Here is a 22,747-nt window from a genome sequence, read left to right as displayed (position 1 = left end):
CGAGGTGTTACATAACTTGGTGATTGTATTTCGACGCAGGTAAATCACAAATGATCACTTTTATTTACAAAACACCACCTTCCAGTGAGCGAAGTTCCCCTTTCGTGGCGCAGACTACTTTGACGTTTCTCCAGCGTTAGGAAGTGGCTCTACAAAGTTTGCTTCGAGTTGAGAGACTCGAGTTTGGAGAGCGGTCACCTGAATGCCAAAACGTTTGTCAGTTCAAGTCGGAAATTAAATTGGTGATTGATTTTAAATTTGAGAAGTAAACGTAGCTTTTAATATTACTGTTGCTGATAAGTCCCACTTAAACACTAGAATCTTATTTTTAAACCGTGCATAAAGACAAAACGCGACTCATTATATCTTAACGCAGGCTTGCTTTACTTCAGCAGCACAATAACTCAGAAAGTCGCCATGACTTTCTGGCACTGGGGAGTAGGAAGCATAATTTTTTGGTTCAAACAAAAATGAAGCTTTAAAATCTGTATTTAAACAAAACATTAAAAACGACCTACCAGTGTGCTTAGCCGACGAATCTCGTCTCGGAATTGGTTAACTGTGGCTGAGACCGATTTCAGCCCGGCCACATCTGACTCAAGTTGTTGGAAGTCGGAACAGGTCGGACAATCTGCAAAGTTTTGAGCATTTCGATATAACTTCAATAAAGGTTCGGTTGTACGAAATTTGTTTAGTAAATTCACACATATATATATCTTGCCGGTTTAACAGTTCGACATCCAAAAATCGAATCATGCTTTATTTATATTACTCAAATATGTTAAAATTATTAAACAAAGGTTTCAAAGTTATTAAACGTTTGTTAGGTTATCATCATAAAACTATTCTTCAGAAAGCAAAATGTCGTATTCAATTAAAACTGCAAGTGGAATATAATTGTTGCCCTTAAACGAAACACTAAGTTAAATTGCAACTAAAATAAGAGAACGTAAGATGTGCGAAAATACGGGTTGACATATTTTAAGGTCAAAGAATTTTCCAAAGCCTCTTCGATCGTGCTGCAATCCTGTAAGCAGCGCCTCTGAACATTTTCTACGTGCTTGCCGTATCTAGGTCGAATTTGCAGACCAACAGATAAAAAGCAAATGGTTTTACGCCGTCGGGGCCGCCCCTAAGGCGAGACACCACTCCGCTCAGCCTGTGTAACATCAATTTCGAGAGAACAAAGTCGTTAGCAGCGAAGTACGGTTTAAGAGCGATACCATGGTTTTCATTTGCCATCCTGTCTTGGTCTCGGGGATACAATGTAGTATTATTTATGAAGGTCGTCCGATTTTTTTACAAGGTCGTTTTAGTTAAAGAATATACGTAATTGTCCCCCAAAACACTAAGGCGACCGACCGTGTACCAGTGGGAACAAATGGTATCATAAAACAAGTCATAGCGACTTTTAGTCGTTAACAACGTCTGTTCAGGTAGCTTTAAAAATCATCATCACACAACGAACTTTTTTTTGATCTGATCTGATACCAAACGACGTCTTTAATATGCCCAAACAAGCAAAATAGATGAAAATAAAACGTTCAAAGTAACATGAATAAGTTTAGCAACCTCCAGTTTAACCTACTATTTTTCGATAAAGTTACCTTTCAGTCAAGAAATCACTATGCTCGATCGAAAATCGTGATTAAAATTCCTATTTAGACTTGTTATCGGGTCCGCAGCGATGCTACCGTTGAATCGAACGAGAACGTATTGGCTCCGATATAATCGGCAATATCTACCACGACTGTGAGGCAAAAAAACTCCTTACTGGTAGTGCCCTAAAACTCATACGAATATTATGGGATTCTCTTACAAGGCCTGTCAAAATAACACACAAATTTTGCATTGGCCAGACAACGGATTAAACGATATTCGTGGCCCTTTCGCCCTTATTTGCTTCCACTGGTTATCAGTTTGCTTAAATCGGGTAACAGTTTTATGTAAACTTGACTTCGCTTTTAGGTCCAACTTACGCTCGCACGAGCGGTTGTTGGCGCCTAGCTTGAAGGTGGGACCACAGCTGCAGTTGAAGCCACCGGGAAAGTTGGTGCACGTCTGATTGCAAATTCCAGGGCTTACCTCGCACTCGTCTATGTCGGAGCAGCCGTGCGTTCCGTTGTACACGTAACCACGGTCACAACCGCAACTGCAAAACGCAAGAGCTGCTGCTTAAAAGTCGACAGTATACATAACCTACCAACGTTATGAGGCAACAAAAATAATTGAGAGTTATTGCTGTACAAGAATTTATGCCATAACAGCGAAAGTTTTTTTTTGTCGTGGCGCTTTAATCACTTATTTAATTAACACAATAGGACGACAAGTATCCTCCTTTGATAGTGATCTTTTTGCAAACTTAACCAAATCTTGTTTTATGTTGGATTTCTACTTTGACGATTTCTTCATTTCGGTTCAATAAATAAATTCAGAGCAATAGACTAATTTGCAATTGATATTTAGCAAAATAAATTTAACTCAACGAGAAACGATGAAGTCCGTTCAAACTTCTGTGACGATCGAAGATAAAATTGCAAAATATTGTTGTTTTATTATAACAGTATGTTGGTACTTCTACAAATACTTCAGTTATCACTCACTAATATGAGCCGTTGTTGTTGTTACACACATGCTGGCATCCGCCGTTGTTTGACAAACACTCGTTGACATCTGAAAAACAGTTCCAAGGTTTAAAAGAGTGACATTTAACTCCCTCGAAAATTGGATCGATTTTTGGGCAGGTTGTGCAAGAAACTTATTGTTTGACTCACTCACTATGCTGTTGACCCTTAACAACTGAAATAATCATGCTTTGGAGACTATAATCCCTTATTTTCTTTAAAAAAAGCGATAGTAATTAGTTGTATACCAATAATGTCAACAAATGCAAATATTTGACTTTGAACAGTTTTCCCCGAACGGTACTAAAATTACCCGATTCTCTTTAGGGCTACAGTCTTTTGTTCGTGGACGCCATTAGATATTACTGGAATTTACAGTGGCGTTTGAACGGGATTTTCACTGCTTCGTAATTGAACAATGGCTTATTGCGACACAAGGCACGACCTTACAAAGAACTTGACTTTTTTACTACTGTCTTTTGACAAAAGCAAGTTTTGTAAACGTTGCCGATCCACAAAATTTTGCAGAAGAAAAATGGCGACACGTTTGGGAAAGTTTATAGTTACATTAGAATCATATAAAATATATAGATGAAATATGTCGCATATAGGTGTTGTAGGGGCACATCCTAAAAAATAAATCAGTATGTAAAAAAGCAATTTCTGAATTATGATGTTTGATTCGTCCGATTACTTCAGAAATGTTTGTGATGCAAAAATGTACCTTGAAGATGATCGCGGAAGTGATATTTTCGATTTTAAAAAAGCAACGCAACACTAAGACATTTGGTAGAAAAAAGTCACGTAGGGCAATTGCTGTCAATAAATGGACCATTTCCCGTTTTATAAATACCCAGGCAACAACATTAAAATTTAACTAAAATTACCCAAAACGATGTTTACAGATACCAAGGTAATCTTACCAACGCAGGTCCTGTTGTCTGGTCCGAGCTGGAATCCCGACTCACAGAAGCACCAGAAAGAACCAGCAGTGTTGACGCAGTTGTGTGAGCAACCGGCCGTTTGGCTTGCACACTCGTCTATGTCTGCAATAAGCACGGCAAGGTAATACAGCGCCAAGGGAGTTATTGTAGGGCACATTAGGATGGGTTGACTGAAGTTTCTGATACGAAAATTATGAACACGACTTTTTAATCATTCATTATGGTTGAGGCAGGCTACGAAAGAGTTTTTGTAAATCTGGTTAAATCGTTATGGATGATTCAACTAAACTTTATTCTACGAAATGATTTCATGCAAAGCTCCTTTATCGGTTGTGTCGCTTAAAAATATAAATTTAGAAACAAATACGTAATACTCATTAAAATAGTGAAATTGTGATAAATTTGACACACTGAACAAAATGTTTTTCGAACCAAAAGTCTGGCTAAGCAAACCCGTTAATTTGCCTTTAACGAGATAAGTTGTAATAAAATTCTATATAAAAGCCCTTTTAATTAGATTAGCCCTTTTAATTAGAAAGCCCTTTTTAAATTAGATAGATGCTGCTTGCTGGTACTTTTCAAACTTTTAACATATAACTGCATTCATTTTAACAATCCTTTAGAATGTGTGTTTTTTATGTAAGAAATGCGATCGAAACAACAGGCCCCAAGTTTTAAGAAGAAGCGCTACCAGCTGACTTTTTTATTATACGAAAAAGCAAATTATTAGCTAGGGGCCACTATGCATGTTTTATCCAATTTTGCTTGGTGAACCTTGTTCGTACAATTGGCTAGCATTTGATAGACACATCTCTGGTTATTTTTTTCGTGAAAAATACGATATGTAAGGTTAGATTAACAGTAAATAGATAGTTAGCACCCAACAAACCTGCACACGTCCTGTTGTCGCTATTCATAATAAAACCGTCTCTGCATTTGCAAGAGAAGTGCCCGATGTGGTTCACGCAGACCTGTTCGCAGTTGTGAGTAGCTTCCGTACATTCGTTCACGTCTTTATGTAAAAAATAGACGGGTTCTTGGGTTTCAAAAGGGTGCAAATATTATTTTAATCAGTTTTTATATAAAGGTGTTGCTCAAATTTTATTTATCTTAAAACAGCAGGGATCTTAAAGTTTTTTTCTTCACTGTGTCCAAAATAATCGAAAAGTTGTTTCTGAAGCGAGACCGATAATAGCTAATCCTTAACTTGTTTTTTACGTGTACATGCTTTGAAGCTTTATATAAGACATTAGAAAGCGTACCACTGCAGTTGAATCCATCAGCAAGCAGAAAGTGGCCTGGGTAACATTCGCACCTAAAACTTCCGATCATGTTCACGCATGACTGCACACACGGGTTGCGACTGCATTCGTTGATATCTAATTGATAGAAGAAAAAACATAATCGAGAATAAATATGTCAAGCAAGCAACGAATAAACTAACAAACGTGTATATATATATTTGGATAAAGTTGGTTATTAAGCAGAATTAGAGGTTGCTCAGTAGACGTTACAAGAAATACGCACAAAGCGTGGAAAATATAGGCAACTATATTTTAACCAGGGATTAACAAACTTAAATCCCGCGACCAATTTTATTTTTATAGATTTCATCTAATGTGGTGATGGGAATCAACGGAACATTTCTTCGAAGTAATTTAGCCAACGACCCCTATAGTCTGTTAAGAAAAAGGAAACCTTGTTGATTTTACCAATTAGACCGTGTTATCCGATCAAAATTGCTTTAAAACATTGTTAAAAAATATTAAGTAAACTTGAGGCAATTAAAGAATTTTCACTTCACTTTTATCTGACAAAACTATCAGGTGAATTTCAATAAAAATATAAAAGCCATAATATTCGATAAAATCTACATTTCGCAATTTACAGACGTTTAGCAATAACTCATGCCATCATCAGTGTAAAAATCAAGTGATTTACTTGTGTTATTGCTGAAACGTCTGTAAATTGCGAAATGTCGATTTTATCGAATATTATGGCTTCCATATTTTTATTGAAATTACTACAAAATCCCGTGTATTGTGTTCCAAAGTTCATCAGGTGAAATGTTCTGGTTTGGATAGTTTCTTACGTTGAAATGAGAAATAAATCGGTTTCTTGCCGATAATATCGGACAAGTATCAACATTGTGAGTAGGTTATGGGTTCACCATATTAATAGACATTCTAGTTGTTACTTCCTTGGGATATTAAATGGTAAAACACGCTTGTTTTTATGTACACAAAGCGTTCGTTGTGATTTGCATATTACCCAAAGGTTCCGCACCTCAGTTGTTTGTATAAAGCGAAAACGTATTTCGTTTGTTTAGTTTGTCATCTGCCAAACGGAACATGGTCACTGGTCATGAAATAGGACACCGAATGAATACGTACATTATGAATGTGCGTTCGCCAAATGCGTTGTTTAAACTTTCGTAATGTAAATATCCAGGCAAACTAAACTTGTATGCTAATAAGTTGGGAGTTTCGAGTAAGAGCAAACGTTGGATATAGCACAATTCAATAGCGTTCTTTCTTTCCTTGTAAAGGTAAACTCGCAATCCCAAATGGTAAACTTCGCAATGTTTGAATAAGCGAATGTAAATAAATGTCGCAGTAGCTTTGATTGATAGGAAAATTTTTGTGCAAAAGATTTTCCCCATTTACAACTGAAAGGTAAGTTGAACTTATAGGCTTAGGTATATGATTTCGATGAAGTCCATTCTCCCCCAAAAATCTCAAGAAAAATTCATTCAGAAAAGTAGAGCGGTTTAATAACCAACTCAAAAAAACACATGTAGTTCGAATTATGTAGAATCGTTTTTAATTTTTCTGGAATACGAGACCAATGTTACACACACATTGTCAATTTCCACGATAAAAAGAGAAACACCGCCACGTTAGATGCACAGTGTAAAAAAAGAAAAAAAGAGCAGTCTATAAAACAGACGTACTTATAAAAATAGATTTGGGTTCAAAACAGCAAAAAATTAACTTACCTGTGCACGTTTTGTCGTCGACTTGCGTGAAGCCCTTCTCACAGCTGCAATGAAACGTACCAGGATCGTTGACGCACAGTTGCATGCAGCCGTGCTCGGTGGTGACACACTCATCGACGTCAGTGCATTGCGTCACGTTGGTGACGACATAGCCTGGCGGGCACTCGCAAATAAAGCTGCCCTGCGTGTTGCTGCAGCTGGATTCCTGTACAGAGAAATTACCAACACCTTAAGAACGCATTCAACAGAAAAATGCCGCCTTATGCAGGATTAAAACACATATTAGACGCTATTGAAAATCCAGTAAGTTGAACTATTGTGCATACTCGCAAACTCTTAACTGCAAAACATTTCAAGAATTGCTAAGAACTGCCTCAACACGCTGATATACCTATTAAATAACTTACAAATACCAACTACTTCCTAATGTTACAAGCTTGAAATACTAAAACAGAAAGATCTGGATAAGGATCGAAATATTCCTTAGTTCACTTTTCCTCAAGGAAATACTGATTCCTTAAGCTTTTGCAAATTTTACTTGAATTCAATTTAAAAGTAAATCACTATTATTCGCAAAATCATATCCTTTATAAATAATAATTAAACAAGGGCTTAAATGACAATAGATGTCGCAAAGCTATACAAGTGTGCTATGCAAGCTTTCATAAAGTTTATGTTTCTGGTTGTTTTTTCATTTTGCGGTATTTCTTTATTATACGACAAACGCTACATATATGTGTTTTGATAAGGAAAGGCAATAGGTTTTTGGTATAATCTGCATACTTACGACATTTTGATCACAGGGCTGATTTTGGCACTCGTCAATATCAATACAAACTCCGTCTTGCTCGATGAAGCCAACAAAACAACTGGGAATAACAAAATGATTTGTACTGTATATTGAATTTAACGTATGAACATGAGTGAGTTAGAGTGACAGTAATTTACTATCAAACGACTGCTGCGAACTATTAAAATCTTCTTCTCAGTGCAAGTAGAACTAATAAATATAGTTTCTTCATGTGGAAGAAGGATGTTCATCTAAATTATAAGCTAAGAGAGACCCAAGATATCTTTTGCAATCTGAGTCATCCTAGCGATCATCCTAGCAATCACGCAAAAGAGATAAAGCCATCCAAACGATCCAAACAATCTTTATACCGATTAACTCATCAAAGCGATTCAAGCAAAGCATTTTAAGCGAACCCGTGATTTAGGCACGGGAGCACGGGAGACCCAAGCTTTTTCGCATTATATTTTATTAAAAAAAAACTCTCGCAGTCCTTCAGGTTTTATAGTTATAAATAGAACTTTCGCGTTGTCTGCTTCTACATAATTTTTTTCTAAGTAATACGTAACACTAAAGCAGCGGTTCTTAACCAGTGGGCCATGGCTCACTGTTGGGCCATAAGAACATTTGAGGTGGGCCCAGAACAATTTAAAAAAAGCTAGATTTAGTTTCACTTGTGTCACTATATTTAATTCTACAGGAATAATGGCTTGGGGAGGAATTAAAAAAGGAGGTAAATTTATTGTTTAAGTATCTCACTAATGCACGGTTGAATAAATAATCTGTTTTGAAATACGTTCTGCTGTGTTTTGTTCTAAACCTATTTTACAGTTTTTCTTTCATAAAACTATTGGGCCACAGAATTTTTTTGCAACGTGAATGGGCCACGAAAAAAAAAAGGTTGAGAACCACTGCACTAAAGCAATGCGCCTTGTGTAAAATTGGTCGTGACCTTCCTGCATGGTTGCGACCTCCAGTTTGAAAAGCGCTATTTAACACGATCCTGCTAGTTCTTATAGCGATTGTAAATACTAATCATTACAGAGGTATCCAGAAATTGAGGCTATCAGTCACATTGTTGTCAATAAAATAGATTTCAACTTACAATTTTTTAAATTGAAAGCAACTGCTTTCAATGAAAGACACACACAAACATATGTGTTTAATAACATCTGTGATCTAGCCCCTCGGAAGTTGCTTTATGACCAACGATTACGGCTTCCGTATCAATAGTACACCGAAAAGCCATCGCAGACTCGCCGAATCTGTCAATCTATGATGCAAGCAGAGCAAGCCAGAAAAACAACTGGCCTGCAGTGAGGTTCGAACTCACGACCTCCGGTCACTATTATTGATACGGAAGCCGTAATCGTTGGTCATAAAGCAACTTCCGAGGGGCTAGATCACAGATGTTATTAAACACATATGTTTGTGTGTGTCTTTCATTGATTGATACGGACTGATGATCCCCCAGTGTGAAGTTGCTTGTACTAACAAAATGTGCAAGTATTGGCGCATGGTTGTTTCTCGACTCGCTCCTCTCTGAGCCTGCATAGCTCAGTTGGTAGAGCGACGGTCCCGGCTTGACCGGAGGTCGTGAGTTCGAACCTCACTGCAGGCCAGTTGTTTTTCTGGCTTGCTCTGCTTGCATCATAGATTGACAGATTCGGCGAGTCTGCGATGGCTTTTCGGTGTACAACTGCTTTCAACTTATAAGTTTCAACAGTTTAGCAACCTTCTTTTTTCTTGTATATGCGATCCGCACAAGCCAACTTACTTGCAGGAAAACGATCCCGGTGTATTTTTACAGTCTTGCTGACAATTTGAGCGTTTCTTGTCCTGACATTCGTCGATATCCTACAAAGTAAAAAGTAATAAATGGTTGAGTCAAATATGCATAGAGCGGATGTATTATTCTAGAAATAACTGTTGTAATGTCTGAAAGGGGTACAATATCGTGTTACATTTCGGTGTAATGCCCTTCCTCGGGTGGTTCGGGGTGTACTGGAATTAAATTGCTACGAGCGGTTTAGAAAATCGAAAATTAAGTAAGTCAATTAACGTTTAATTTTATTACGTTTATCCTTTTAATTAACCAGGTCCGTATGGCGATACACCTTACAAAAACCGCCGTTAGACAATAAACCTGAAGCTGGAGGTTTTATTCAATATTACTCAAAGGTTAAGCTGTCCGCTTAAAACAGACAAATGCAACATCGTTGCGCAATAACCCTCGCACCCTTGAAATGCTTACAATACATACACATTTCGACGTATTGTGTTAAATATTAACGACGTACCAGGGAATTCAGTCTTATCTCAACAGGTAGAGAGGTCACACAGAGCTGGGGACTTTCTTTAGCTCCGCTAAATTGTGTGGAGTTTCCATTTTATTAATTACAATAGCTAAGGTATAGAAGTTGATCGAGAAAAAGGTATGTTTGGCAATTTAAACAGACCGTTTTAGCCATAAGCGATATTTCCCACAACCTTATTGGACAAAAAGGCAAACGTTCGCACTTTAAACGGAGCGTTACCATAGCACCGACAATTTTAGTTCCATTGATAAAATATATTAAACGGTATATGTTAGGAAATTCCAAATGACAATAATTAAAAATATAAGTAGCAATACGATAAAAAAATCGCGCAGGTTACCAAATGATACTATATTTTTACAATAAGAACCGATAGAAACTTTTATCATAGAAATAGTATATAAATGTAAGTGGGTTGTTTTATACTATTTTCGAAAAACTCATCGCATTTGTGCCACCTATAGAACTGGTGTATCTTACCGACGACAGAAACCATCTTGAAAATAAATTGAATTAAGTAGGTTTACATCTGGCAATAACAGAATTCCACATACGAATGACATCAGTTAGTATTCTCGTATACGGCGATAAATCGCTTCCCAACCCTCTATAGAAAAACAATTAATTTGAGCCGCATCAAACCTGGCATTGAAGGCCGCTCTCGAGCAGGACGTAGCCTCCTGCGCATGCGCACGAGAAACTTCCGGGGGTATTCTCACAGTGCTGGTCGCACGGTCCACGGCCGTCGGGTGAGAGGGCACACTCGTCTATTACGCAACATATGACGTTATTCGCTGTGGCTTGAGGTGCGTGACGTTTAATATGGTCAGAAAACCGAATCTTATTTGGAACTTTTAAAATTTATGTGTTGTGCGTCCAGTACATGAAACATGTCGGGTGTTTAAATGTGTGCTTTACGATTCTGTCGTTCTTAAATGGACAAATAGTCGAATTACCAATGTATACCTTTGAATTAATTTATTTGTTTGTTAGCTAGCCGATTGCGCTTCGAATGCAAATTTCTTTGAATCCTTTTAATTATTATGCGTTTAAGAATGTTATGGGGTAAACCATACGCAGTCATTCCCCTAAAGCACCGTTGGACAGACGGGCCATTTTTTTACTTGGAAGCGCAAATTTATCGAAACTCATTTTTTAAGTTCTTTCGTAATGTTTCGTTTCTTTTTCTACTTATTTCAAAAGAGTTGTGCGAAGTTTATTTTATAACTTAATATCTCGCTGCTTCTTATAAATGTTTTGTAAAATTGTTCGCGGGTTTGGATTATACGGTGAAACGGGTCGGATCTCACACTCGGGCCATAGTTCGCCCATGTTTGACCAAATGGGTGTACGTTTGGAATACAGTACTCTTTAGCGCCAAACGTGTTCGTTTCGTATATAAGTCTACGAATGATGGCTTACTTGTCATGACTTACTTATATCTCCACAAGAAGATGAATCGTTGTTAACCGCAGCATAACCTGCCAGGCAAACACAGGAAAAGCTTCCCGGAGTATTCAAGCAGACCTGAAATACAGAAGAATTTAGCTATTAGTTTAATTAAAGTATCAGAAAATGCATTTTAAACTGAAGTATTGCAGCTTGTTTTGGTTGTTTTACTGATTAAACATTTAAAAAATCACGAAAGGAATAAACGCGAAAACTTTTCTTTTGACTGTTGCAGGACATCTTGTTGTTATGTGCACAAGTTTAACGCCAGCAGAATATTTATAAACTTAACATTGCAAAAAAGTGGCAGCAAATGAATAAAAATCTCCAAAAAGTATATATACATTTATATATATTAGAAATTTAGGTTAGAGCAGCTTTTCTCAACCGTTGAGCCGCAAAGATCTTTTTGGTGGGACGTTTGCTTTAACTAAGCAATTTTGATTTTGGTGGGGAAGAATACTAGCTATAACTACTCCATTCAATTTATGTTATGTGATTTATTTTGAAACCAATTTTCGACAATAACTGTCGAAAAGAAGCCAGTTTAGTGTCAATGACGGACCAGCGGCCCTATGCGTTTATTGGATTGCTTAAGAGGGATCCTAAATTAAACTCCTAATAAAAAAAAACGAGGTATGAAAGGATCATCAAAATGGAACGCAAAATAAAATAGTTTGAGAAGCAGTGGGTTCGAGAAATATTTACCAAACTCAAGTTGGACATGTTTAAGTAAAGATTTAAGTCTTGGTGACTGGGTTAGGAGTGTCCCAGCAATATGTTTGAAAAATAATATTGCCTTGGGGCCAACATATGCACTTAACCAGCGCCTCAGGAACGTTGCAAATTTGCTCAACACTTTTGCCTTACAGAACCAAAGCTGACTTCGAGTTAAAAAAAAATACGCCCGAACCACAAAACCTGTTGGCATCCGCCGTTGTTATCCAAGCACTCGTCAATGTCGATGCAGTCGCTGTTATCATCGTTGGCGAGAAAGCCGGATCCACAAACGCACGAGTAAGAACCCTCGTTGTTGACGCAGTGAGTGCACGCGGAGGGATACAATTCTGTGGAACAGTGATACATGAAATTAGGAAATAATTGCCATGAAATGTACCCAGAAAATGGATGGGTTTAAGACGGCGTCTGAACCTCGGTTGGTAAATAAACAGAGCGTCCAAATTATACCGATGCTCTTTCGAACTGGTGTTACAAAATATACCATAAAGTAACGCCAAAAACGGCACCAAATCATACCAAAAACTGGTGTGCTAAAATAACTAAATTGATTCTGTTAAAAGGTAGGTTATAGTTTGTGGTGCCTAATATTTGCTTGTATTAATGTTGATACTTGGCTATATTGTTTTGAAATAGTATTATACGTGGCCGTGTATCGAGTTCAGCGAAACTCCTATAGGACAGTGTCAAATTTTAGTGTTTAACCCACCCGAGAAATAATAATTAATAGTACAGGGATTTATTGGCAAAATGAAAAGTTTTATATGCAGAAGAGTCCGAAAGAAAACTAATTTTCGCGACAAAAGTGCATCCGCAAACTCGCTTCACTCGGCTGGCCTTGAATGTCATAAACCTATAATACTTGTGTTCTGGTGATCACTTATCACACCAAAAAAGTCCCATAGTGTTCATTGTTGTTTTGTTTTTGGTACTTACCCTGGGCTGATCCATGCCTTTTAGGGGCCATAAGCATTCAAGACTTTAAAGCCCCATATGTGTTCTTCATAATATAAACACAATAAAACACACAAGATATTATCGATAAAAAAATGGAGGTTTAAAATGATACTTAAGAAAGCAAAAAAAGCAAGGGCCACTATTGAGGTCTGATTCGTCTGACCAACTCGAATTATTCCATAAGACACCATTTATAAGTTGGCTATGAAAATTTCTGTGGTGCCCTCCTTCCCTTAGTGCCCCACGCGTGCTTATTTTGCCTAATGGTTAATCCAGCCCTGTACTCACCTAGTTCGCACTCATCGATGTCCGAGCACTGGTGCGGATTGCCAGGCTTCACTCTGTAGCCTTCGTAGCAGGCGCACTCCCAGCCGCTCGGCACGTTGATGCACTTGTGGTCGCAGGCCTCGCCCTGCTCCGGACACTCGTCCACATCTGGGAAACAAGCAGGCGCGGTTGGATATCTCGAGAAAACTTGCAGCTAAGTTCGACGCGCCAAGCTATCTCATCCCGACCTTTTTGCCTATTACCGCATTTTCGGTTGGTTTGTAGAACTACAGATGAGGACTATCGGGTGCAATTTCGGGTCCGCCAGATTCAGTTTAGTTGTTCCAATTGAAGTTAACACAATAAATTGGCTTAAACAAGAATTCCCGCTAGGTACTATGATGGTAGTATATAGGAGCAGAACCCATACCAAACTGACAAAACCGTTTAGACATATAGTTTTCGAACAGATGTAGGGTATTCTGTAAAAGTTTAATTATCAGAAAAGAGAAAGTTATGACCTAGCCTGGAGTTTTAACTAAGCTTCCAAACATGAAATCAAGTTTGAATTCCATAAGGCAGTGGTCTCCGACCTTTCAAATAAGCGACCCGAATTTCAATGAAACGAAATCAGAATTCACATTGCGACCCCATTTTGTTTTCAAGTAGGAATAAAAATATTTAAAATAATGCTGGAACTACGTAACACGAGCGAATATGCGTAATTCTACACATTTCCAGAGAACTGTGGTTACATATGTGACCCAAAATGTTTTTACAAAAATTGCAATTTGTTTTAACAGTAAATTGTATTCAGTGTGATGGTTGTGCTAGCATAATGTCGACTATTGGCTCCGCTTTGCATAAGCAAAACCACATGTCATGCTTTATTTCCGAGTGATTTACGATATTTCGTTTTAATTATGCTCATTGCGCTGAATTTTGTTAAGCAAAGCCAAGTGGTTAATAACAGAAATAGTACTTCACTCACATAATTGGACAAGGTCGGGTAAGTTAATTGCATCGAAGTCCAAAGGTAAATATTTATTTACTGAAATCTTTGCAACCTATAGCTTAGTATTGCAGGTCTCAAGAGCTAAAACACCAATTATAAGTAAAATAAACAAAAGCGTATCTTTGCTATGTATTAGTCACGTTTACGTCATTTGCTAAAACAGCAGAAATATGGTGAGCATTGGCGACCCCAGAAAAATTTTAGGCTACCCCTATTGGGGTCGCGGCCCACAGGTTGGAGACCACTGCCATAAGGTATGCTTATTTGACCAATGTTTGGTTAGCAAATTAGCTGGCCTGTAGGCTAATTGCAAACATTATCCTAACGTTTTTCTGCGCCAATTATTAAAAAAGTTAAGATCAATAATAATTAGCTTTGAAAGTTATGAACAATACAAGTATTGGTAAGTTACTGCTATACACCGCCATTTAACTTTTACCTTCGCATGTTCTTCCGTTGGAACTAAGCTTGTATCCATCGTTGCAGTCGCAGTAATACGACCCGGCTTCATTGTAGCAAAGTTGTTCGCAGTGATGTCTAAATGCCTGGTTGGTTGTTGTGCATTCATCGATATCTTAAGGAAAATAGCAAAGATGCAATAAATAGTGAAAGTCAGCATACATAGAATGACAAGTAATCGAGTATCCGTGAAAAGATTTATTATTAATAATAAAAATATCAAAGCCCATGCATAATATATGTAGCGTTTTAAACGGTTCAGCTTTTTCATTTTTAATATCGATTATATTAAAACTAAATAAAGGGATATTCGAAACATTCAAAATGCCACCTACTTCGGTATGGGCTTTGATATATTTACTACCCAGTAGTCAGTACAACCTCCAACCATTATACTCTATAGATTTGTTATTGTAACTGGTTTTCCTAAAATTCAGGAAATCTGACTTAAGGTGACAACCTGGTTGAAATGTGATTTAAGGCAACGACATAAGTGTAGCATACGAGCGATACCTGAACAGTTGTGCGCATCTGGCGATAAAATGAATCCTTTGTGGCAAGCGCAATGATATTGCGCGTTTCCGAACGGTTGGCAAAGCTGTGCGCAACCCCCGTTCCTGATTTTGCACGTCATATCTGCAAGAAAACGAAAAACGAAAAATGACAGTTTGCACGATACAGCAACCGCTGTTGACTTTGCTGCCAAATAAGTACATTAAAAAAGGTAAATTATGGATATGCGAAATTTTTGAAAATCCCAGTTGAAAGCTGATTTCGTGAAATTATATATCAATAAAATTCAATGGGTTGATTAACGTGGTGTAACAGCTCCCTTAGAATAATTGCATTTTCGAAATCTCGGTATCTGCTTTATTAAAGCTTAAATCGTCTCGAGGCACATCGTCTTAAGGTTATCTTTTGTTCCTGTTTTGTTAAATAGTACGGCGCAGTATTTCGTTTAACATTCTGCGGACCAGCCCTCCCAAACCAACTAGAGAAGGGTTTTAAACCTGTGCAAGTTTTTCCGTCCGGCGAAAGCCGGTAACCCGGCGTTGAACAAGAACACTGGAACGAACCGTCCGAGTTGGTACAAACGTCGGCACAGGGGGAGCTAGAGCATTCATCAATGTCTAAAAGCGTTGATGATAAAGCATTTCAGAGAAAAAAATACATGTTAAGTGCAACACACGGCATCACTATGGGGTGTCAAAATGCACGAGTATGTTAACTACACTGGTGCATAACTTCAATAAAATACTAGAGAAGAAAAAGTATTATAAAGAGCTTATGCGGTGTAAATAAACGATTAGAAAAGCGGTTCTCAAAACATGGTCTTCATAACCGATGAAAGTTTGAATCAGTGGATTACTAAAATCCTTCCATCTATATTCATGCCCACATTTAGCAATGGTGATAAAAGGAAATTTAAAGCTATTGGTCACTTTAAAAAAAATATTTCAAGTGTCTTCACTTAATAACGTTAAAGTAGGCACTAATGCGTTTTACACACGACAGATAATTACCAGTGACTTGAGACTTGGCGTACATTTAATTTTATTAGGATGACCCGATTTAAAGACTTGTTTCATGGAAAATCGATAACTAGAATGTTGAACTTCCCTAAATCACCTGTGTACAGGCTTTGATGCGTATAGTGCAAACCGTTTCGGCAACTTTACGAAAGACCAGTAATCGTGCTAAACTTGAGTTGTCGCGGTATTTGAAAAATGATTAAAACTGCAAATATTTCAATTAAATTATTTATTTTAATGTTTCTTCCTACCGACGCACTGAACTCCATTATCATCGATCCGGTATCCGGGGTCACAAGTACACAAGACCTTTCCAGGTTGAATGAGCCTACAGTAATCGCTGCAGCCGCCATTATCCACGGAACAGTTGGCTGCGAACAACATTTAGAAAATTGTGTGTGAAAAAGGCAGGTGGAAGAGACGTGTAGAGACTCCAGCCGTAAGACCGAAATAAGAACAACATCAACATCGGAATAAAACATATAGTTCGAAATAAGACTAAAATAGGACTAATACCTAATAATTGTAAACAAGGCAATAAAAAAATTAAGTAATAATATGTAATAGATTAGGTATACATTTACCCTATTTTATATTGTTAAAAAAATTTAAATCATTTATAACCTAGGCCGAAACTCGGCTACCAAATCCTGTACGTATACTAAAAAATACTTTGATACGTTTTTCCACAACTGACAAACATTTCACTTCGAACTCACTTGAAATTTTGTAGTTCAGCTGGAATCCGTTTCTTTCGACCGACCTGTCCGAGACGAAATTGAGGAAAATACGAGAAGAGTTGACCAGCTTCCGGAAGGTTCCCTTTGTTCCGCAATACTTGCCGATTTCCGAACCACCCTCCTGGGTCGAGAGGGTAACGCGATCGAACTCGCAGTTGGTGGATTCTTCGACACTAAAAGAGGGAGAAACCGTGTGGTTAGCATTCTAACACATCGGCTATAAAAATAATAATTAATAAGCTCAAACAAAAACGCATACTTTGCGTTAATCGTCCAATGCACCATTTTTGGCCGAACAAGTTTGCAATTTACTTACTCGAAATGTGTGAAACTAAGTAGAAATTGGTTCCCGGTGTGAGGCAACATGACGTAAGTGCAGTTGCTGTCTTTTGGGTAGATGGATGGATAGTTTGGAGACGCGAATTGTCCACTGATTGTCTCAAACTGTTGCGTACAACCTGAAAGCAGTAGCAAAAAATATAAAACTGTGACCAAATCCTTTATTACTAATAGTAAGGGAAATTTTTTTTAGCCAAAAAATTTCATTTTTTCTCTAAAAAGTCAAACATAACACATTTGACATAAAAACACATTTTTTCGAAAAAATTAAAAAAATAGGAATACACTAAATTAAACCACGCATAACGTTTGAAGGATTGTACTAGTGTGTAGGCGTCCTTATCACTATTTTAAAAAGTTTTTTTTAGGCGAGGGGTTTTTTCTGCTATCCCGCGACATACTGTCTCAAGAAAAAGAAAATACTGTTGAAACGTTGGCGGGTGCAATTCAAACAAATGACGTTTGATGACTTTTGGAACACAACAACAATTTCATAAAGCTTAATGTATTTTTTCTGAAATAACTTATATTTTGTTCGTTTAACGATCAAGTAAAACTAAGACAAAGGTCGTATATCCGGGCCACGGTCGGCAATTCAAAAAAAAAAACAGTTGCCGAAAATAAAAAAACAGTTGCCGAGCCTGCAATTTGAAGGGCCTTGCACATAATGGACCCTTAATTAAAATCCTTTATTAAGCGATAGAATAAATTAACAGCTATAGTTAGCAACCAAGACTACAACCATTGTACACTGAGGTACCGTAGTGTGGTCATATGCAGTTTTTTTTAAGGTTTGGTTTGGGTGACCGCTAAGTAGTTTTAAGAGACCGCAAGTGTTTCATTTAAATACCAAAAAGTTGCAAATTTAAAATTTGGGAAACCGCTGGAGAAATTTCAAATAGAAGTCTATTAGGCTTACTTTTTACTCGGCACTATGCGAAAGCCAAAATAAACTTTTATCGGATTTAGAATCGTGCGTGGCACCACTTACATTTAAACTGTTCGTTTTTAAGTTACATTTAAACCACTTTTACATTTAAAATGTTTGTTTAACCCAGACTTTTTTAAGCGCGACCCAAATCTGAGTTTTATGAGCATCTCACGACCCAAGCCTCAAACATAAAAAAAATGTACTTTTTCTGATATGCATGAATTAGAAAAAAGACACAGACAACCATGAAACAATGATTGATTACAAACAAATGATTGATTTATTTTAGTGTGATTGGTGAAACTGTTTTTTTTCCTTTATAATATCAGCGTGGCTTGTTTAGGCTTACACCAGTCTTAGCAGCTACTGTAGCTGGCAACCCTTAAAAAGTTCATAAAACCTCTTATGGTGCAATAATCCAGGTTACAGATTTGAAGCCATGTGAAAAGCTTATGATGCAATATTTCAGTTATGATTGAATTGAAAATATTTTAAAAATCAAATGAAAAAAATACGTTTGCGCAGGATTGAATCACCATAAGGCGACCCATTTTTTAACCCTGTGCGACCCATGTTTAGGTCGTGACCCATACTTTGAGAACAACTGGTTTAACCTTATCGAAAGACATGTAGGCCTACTCATGTCACCAAGTGCTTTGCGGCTGTAAACGTAGTTATATATAGGTTGTTGACAAGACGGGCATTTCAGGAACAAACTCATATTTCATGTTGTTCAGGAAACCCGAACTTTCGTGCATGGAGCACAAGGGCTGGTGCCAACTCACAGTGAAACGGTTAACCCACCCACTCTGTAGCCGATGCTGAATCCGTCTCCATGAACCGAATCGTCAGCTTTGAAGCGGATGGTCAAATACTTGCCGCTGCTGGAGTAAGATGGCGGTAGAGAGGCGCCGCAATGCTTTCCCAACGAGTTAGCTTCGGTGTTCGCGCCGTCAAAAATTTCCACATAATCGAATCTGCAATATTCACAAAAATCATCAGCGCGTTGACTTTTTAGCGTTGCTCGGTTAGTAAACACCATAGTGATAATCTACTACAGTGGTTCTTAAACTTTTTTAGTTTTGCTCGCGGCTAGCATCTATCTCCAGATTTCATTCACCCTTGTCTCATGATATGATAAAACTATCTCGTCTATATACAACAGCACAAAATGAACACCCCGAATACTTGGCCCACTCGCAATCTATCATCCATTTCTGACGGTTCACTCTTATTCACCCCTTTTGGTTGGTTCACCCCTGCAAAAATTTTATTCACCCTGAGGTGAGCCAATCACCTGATTAAGAAACAGTGATCTACTATACTGCATAGCGCGATGTTTCGTGGGTAAAATAATACAAGTGTAAGTTTTGAGGAAGAGTGCCTAATTAAAACCCCTTTCTTGTTTTGTGTCACATACGTGACTTGTCCTATCATAATTATTACGGTTATGGCAAAAAATCAACAAACATTACTTTAAACATTGTCGTATGGCCGAACAAAATTTTAAGGTTTTTTTGTTGCCTTCTTATAGAAAAACCTTAGCGTCTTTAAAATATGAACATAATAAATATAAAGGCCATTCTCTGTTTATTAAACATCCGTATTCACATTTTTTCAACCTAATTTTATTGTAGCTATTTTTTCGTGTTTCGCTCGATTTCTACGGTATTTGCAATAACGCCATTGTCTCGTAAGTAACACATGTTCAACGTAAAACCTTGATAAGTTAAACGCATTGTAGTATTTTTGTGCTTTGAGAGAACTTTTTACATAATAATTGTTGTTTGTTCTCAATGCGTCACGTCCCTATCTAAATCTACATTAAAGTCAGAATTTTAAACCAAATGGCCGCAACTTTTCGCGCTTCGCCTGACCGCCATTTTTGTATATTCGACTGCAGTTGCACATTTGTGTCCAACGTAACAACACGATTCTTAAGGGTACTTTTTAAGCGTTTTATACCGTCACAGTATGGCGTTAAATTGTGTGTACTTGACATCCCATTTGAACACAGCCCGCCACAATATTTTATGATGGTCATGTTGCCCGCTGTATAAAATAAATCGTCACCCTTGGAATATACACTAATGCGTTTGTATATGTTTGGTAAAGTTAAGAAAACCCTATTTCATATTTTACCCAAGTCGTTTATGTAAACTGCACGATTTGGTTTTCATTCTTTCAAACACAAATCGGCTATGGATATCCTCGTTCAAAATTACATTGCTACAACAATACAAGTTCAATTTAAGTGTATAATAATGAAATATCGAAAGCCCATTCAAGTTGTTCGGTTGAGGAAGTTTGCAATCTCGTGGTTTGAGACAAGCTGGAGCGTAATGTGGGCACTGGTGTGCATTTGTGTTTGCCTTATAGTGACTGTCGCAATGTCCTATAAACGTCTTGCTCGATAACGTAAAGTCAAACCTTATCCTTTACAGCTAATTAGGCGAGCGTGTCCCGAACTAATCTACGATAAATATCGAAGGCCCTGTTGCAGTGGTTCCCAAACTATTTTATTCCGTGGCCCAATGTTTTTTTTAGAAAACAGATGGTGGCCTATCGTTTTTTTCACCTCTAGTTATGACTAGTGCATATTGATTAACAAAAGTTTTCCAAATATTATAAACATTTTTATTCCTTGATATCATTTTGTAACTTTATTAAGTTTCTGGTCAGTCTGCTGAAGTTTAACAACTCGCATGCACAGTTTATGCCAACAACTATTTTACTACAGCAAAATGTGTAGTTACAATTTTTTCAAATACCACTATGGCCCACTTAAAGTAGACTGGGCCATGGCCCACAGTTCGGGAATCACTGCCCTATGGGCTTGTTATTACTACAACCTCCAACCATTATGCGCCAAACAGAAAGACGTTGGTTAAATCATTACGAACACTTACGAGCAACTTCTGTGGGCCTCCAGCTGGAAGGCCTCGAAGTTGATAGTGATGTGGTTGCCGCTACTCGTGCTGATTAGAGTGTAGACACAGTTTGAATTGCCCGGGTAGTCGTTTGGGTAGTTGGGAGAGTTAATCAGGCCATGTGATCCTGATCTAATGTGGATTTGTCGGGTGCAATCCGGATTCGAAACTGGAAATAAACGCAGAAACAGTGTATTGAGCTGTACACTTCACACACTGTATACATTACTATTCTACGTAAAGACGTGACAGGTGTAAATTTACGCTGTGTCGTTTTTTAGTGTTGCAACAAGTGCCTCAAAAAAAATATGTTGGAGGATGAGTTGGAAAAAGAGTTGGAGAAATAATTTGAAAAATAATTTGAAGTACATATGAGAGAAGAAATTGGAAAGGAGAGTTAAAATAAGTGTTGGAATAAAAGTTAATTTCTCAAATTATTACGTTGTTCGCAACGACAATTACTTCACATCAGCGGGAAAACTCTATAATGCCCAAGAAATTTTCGGCACTAGGTTTTCGTCTACAATAGCCTACTGATGTTTAAGGACAGCAGTGGAAGGCGTTTGTTTAGAACAGTTTGTACACTGGACACTGCATAAAACTTACCTGCGAAGTTCATGTTTGCAAGGGCGATCCACGTTAAAATCAAAACAGCTTTCTTCATCATTTTTATCAACTTATTTGTCCTATTTATAAAACAATGCGATTCTGGACAAGAAACTGATAGTATGCACGTTTAATATTTCGCAACAAGTTCTAAATTTAAAAAAATTGTAGCCTACTATACTGTTGAAAATCAGTTGCGAACAGAACCGAAAGCCATAATTTTAAACTTCCTGGTAGTTTAACAATAGCTTTTCAATCTTAAGGTAGACTATTATAAAAGTGAAGACATTTTAAATTATCTTTGGAACATTGTATGTTTCAGGCATTGTCATTTTTAACTCCCAGTCAAGTCATTTGAAAAACAACTTAAGTTTAAGTCAAGTTATTTGCAAAGAAATAACAAGTCAAGACCCAGTCCAAGTCACCACTTAACCAAGTTTAAGTCCGTTAATTCATTTAGTAGAGAGTGTTGAAATTAAGTCACTGTTTCCAAATGACCTGACTTGACTTAAGTATTTTGAAAACATTAAGTCAAGTCAATTAATTTTGCCTAAATGAAGTCTAGTACAGTAATTTTAAAACAATGATTTAAGCTGAATTAAGACAAGATTACAACCTTGGATTTAGGGCTGGAAACAGTGTGCCTTTCAATTCACGGTCTTTACCTTTCTTCTTCCAGAGCTAGAGCTTGTCCGTTAGTTCAATACGGTACTTTAAATCTGTTCAGCCTGTACACTGAAGTCCAGCATGTAACGGCTACGTTGACAGTTTGCTGTACTAATAACGTTTTTTTCGTAATAAATTGTCCAAGCTGGGCTCAAACTGTAACTCCAGGCTGGGCTCAAACTGTACCGTGCTCAGTGTTACACGTGCGAGGCGCCCTGTACGACTTGTATCGGAAAACTTACTACTTCGCTTTGATTACAGGAAATATCAAAACAACCGAATCATCGTCGCCAAAACTTCAATCGCAGCCTTTCTGTAACAACCCACAAAGTAGGTTCTGAAGACAACAAAGGAAACGAACTTTTTAAGAGCAATAACACTTTTGGGTTTAAAAATGTGTTTTACCGAAATTATATCTATTACCGAATTTTATGCTACAACTTG

The 22,747-nt window shown here is 37.5% G+C and overlaps 1 protein-coding gene across 1 annotated transcript; it reads right to left on the bottom strand.

Annotated features, from left to right (window-relative positions):
- Window positions 1-22: 22 nt before the first annotated feature.
- Window positions 23-22,334, bottom strand: LOC146133310 (uncharacterized). Its single transcript, XM_083396850.1, has 24 exons — window positions 22,303-22,334; window positions 21,638-21,717; window positions 21,011-21,200; window positions 18,906-19,078; window positions 17,148-17,289; window positions 16,811-17,004; window positions 16,343-16,462; window positions 15,570-15,689; window positions 15,073-15,195; window positions 14,540-14,674; window positions 13,107-13,253; window positions 12,045-12,190; window positions 11,111-11,201; window positions 10,317-10,441; window positions 9,134-9,213; window positions 7,354-7,435; window positions 6,567-6,771; window positions 4,831-4,947; window positions 4,458-4,580; window positions 3,548-3,670; window positions 2,604-2,673; window positions 1,980-2,152; window positions 519-631; window positions 23-198 (listed from the first exon to the last, which is right to left on the bottom strand). Exons 2-24 carry the CDS (start codon window positions 21,696-21,698, stop codon window positions 115-117), a joined length of 2,937 nt encoding a protein of 978 aa, XP_083252976.1. The 5' UTR covers window positions 21,699-21,717; window positions 22,303-22,334; the 3' UTR covers window positions 23-114.
- Window positions 22,335-22,747: the final 413 nt, after the last annotated feature.

The sequence above is a fragment of the Ascidiella aspersa genome, chromosome 9 (assembly GCF_963924565.1).
Source record: "Ascidiella aspersa chromosome 9, kaAscAspe10.2, whole genome shotgun sequence".
NCBI classification, from domain to species: domain Eukaryota; kingdom Metazoa; phylum Chordata; class Ascidiacea; order Phlebobranchia; family Ascidiidae; genus Ascidiella; species Ascidiella aspersa.
This window is presented reverse-complemented; position numbering and strand designations above follow the sequence as displayed.

What these genes read in the sequence shown, in the direction of transcription:
- LOC146133310 (XM_083396850.1), bottom strand. Translation starts at nt 21,698, where the DNA reads ATGATGAAGAAAGCTGTTTTGATTTTAACGTGGATCGCCCTTGCAAAC. An exon ending in GGACGGAAAAACTTGCACAG is followed by an intron (nt 15,196 to 15,569) that starts GTTTAAAACCCT and finishes GTTTTCTTGCAG; the next exon opens with ATATGACGTGCAAAATCAGG. An exon ending in CGACAACAGGACGTGTGCAG is followed by an intron (nt 3,671 to 4,457) that starts GTTTGTTGGGTG and finishes TGCTTATTGCAG; the next exon opens with ACATAGACGAGTGTGCAAGC.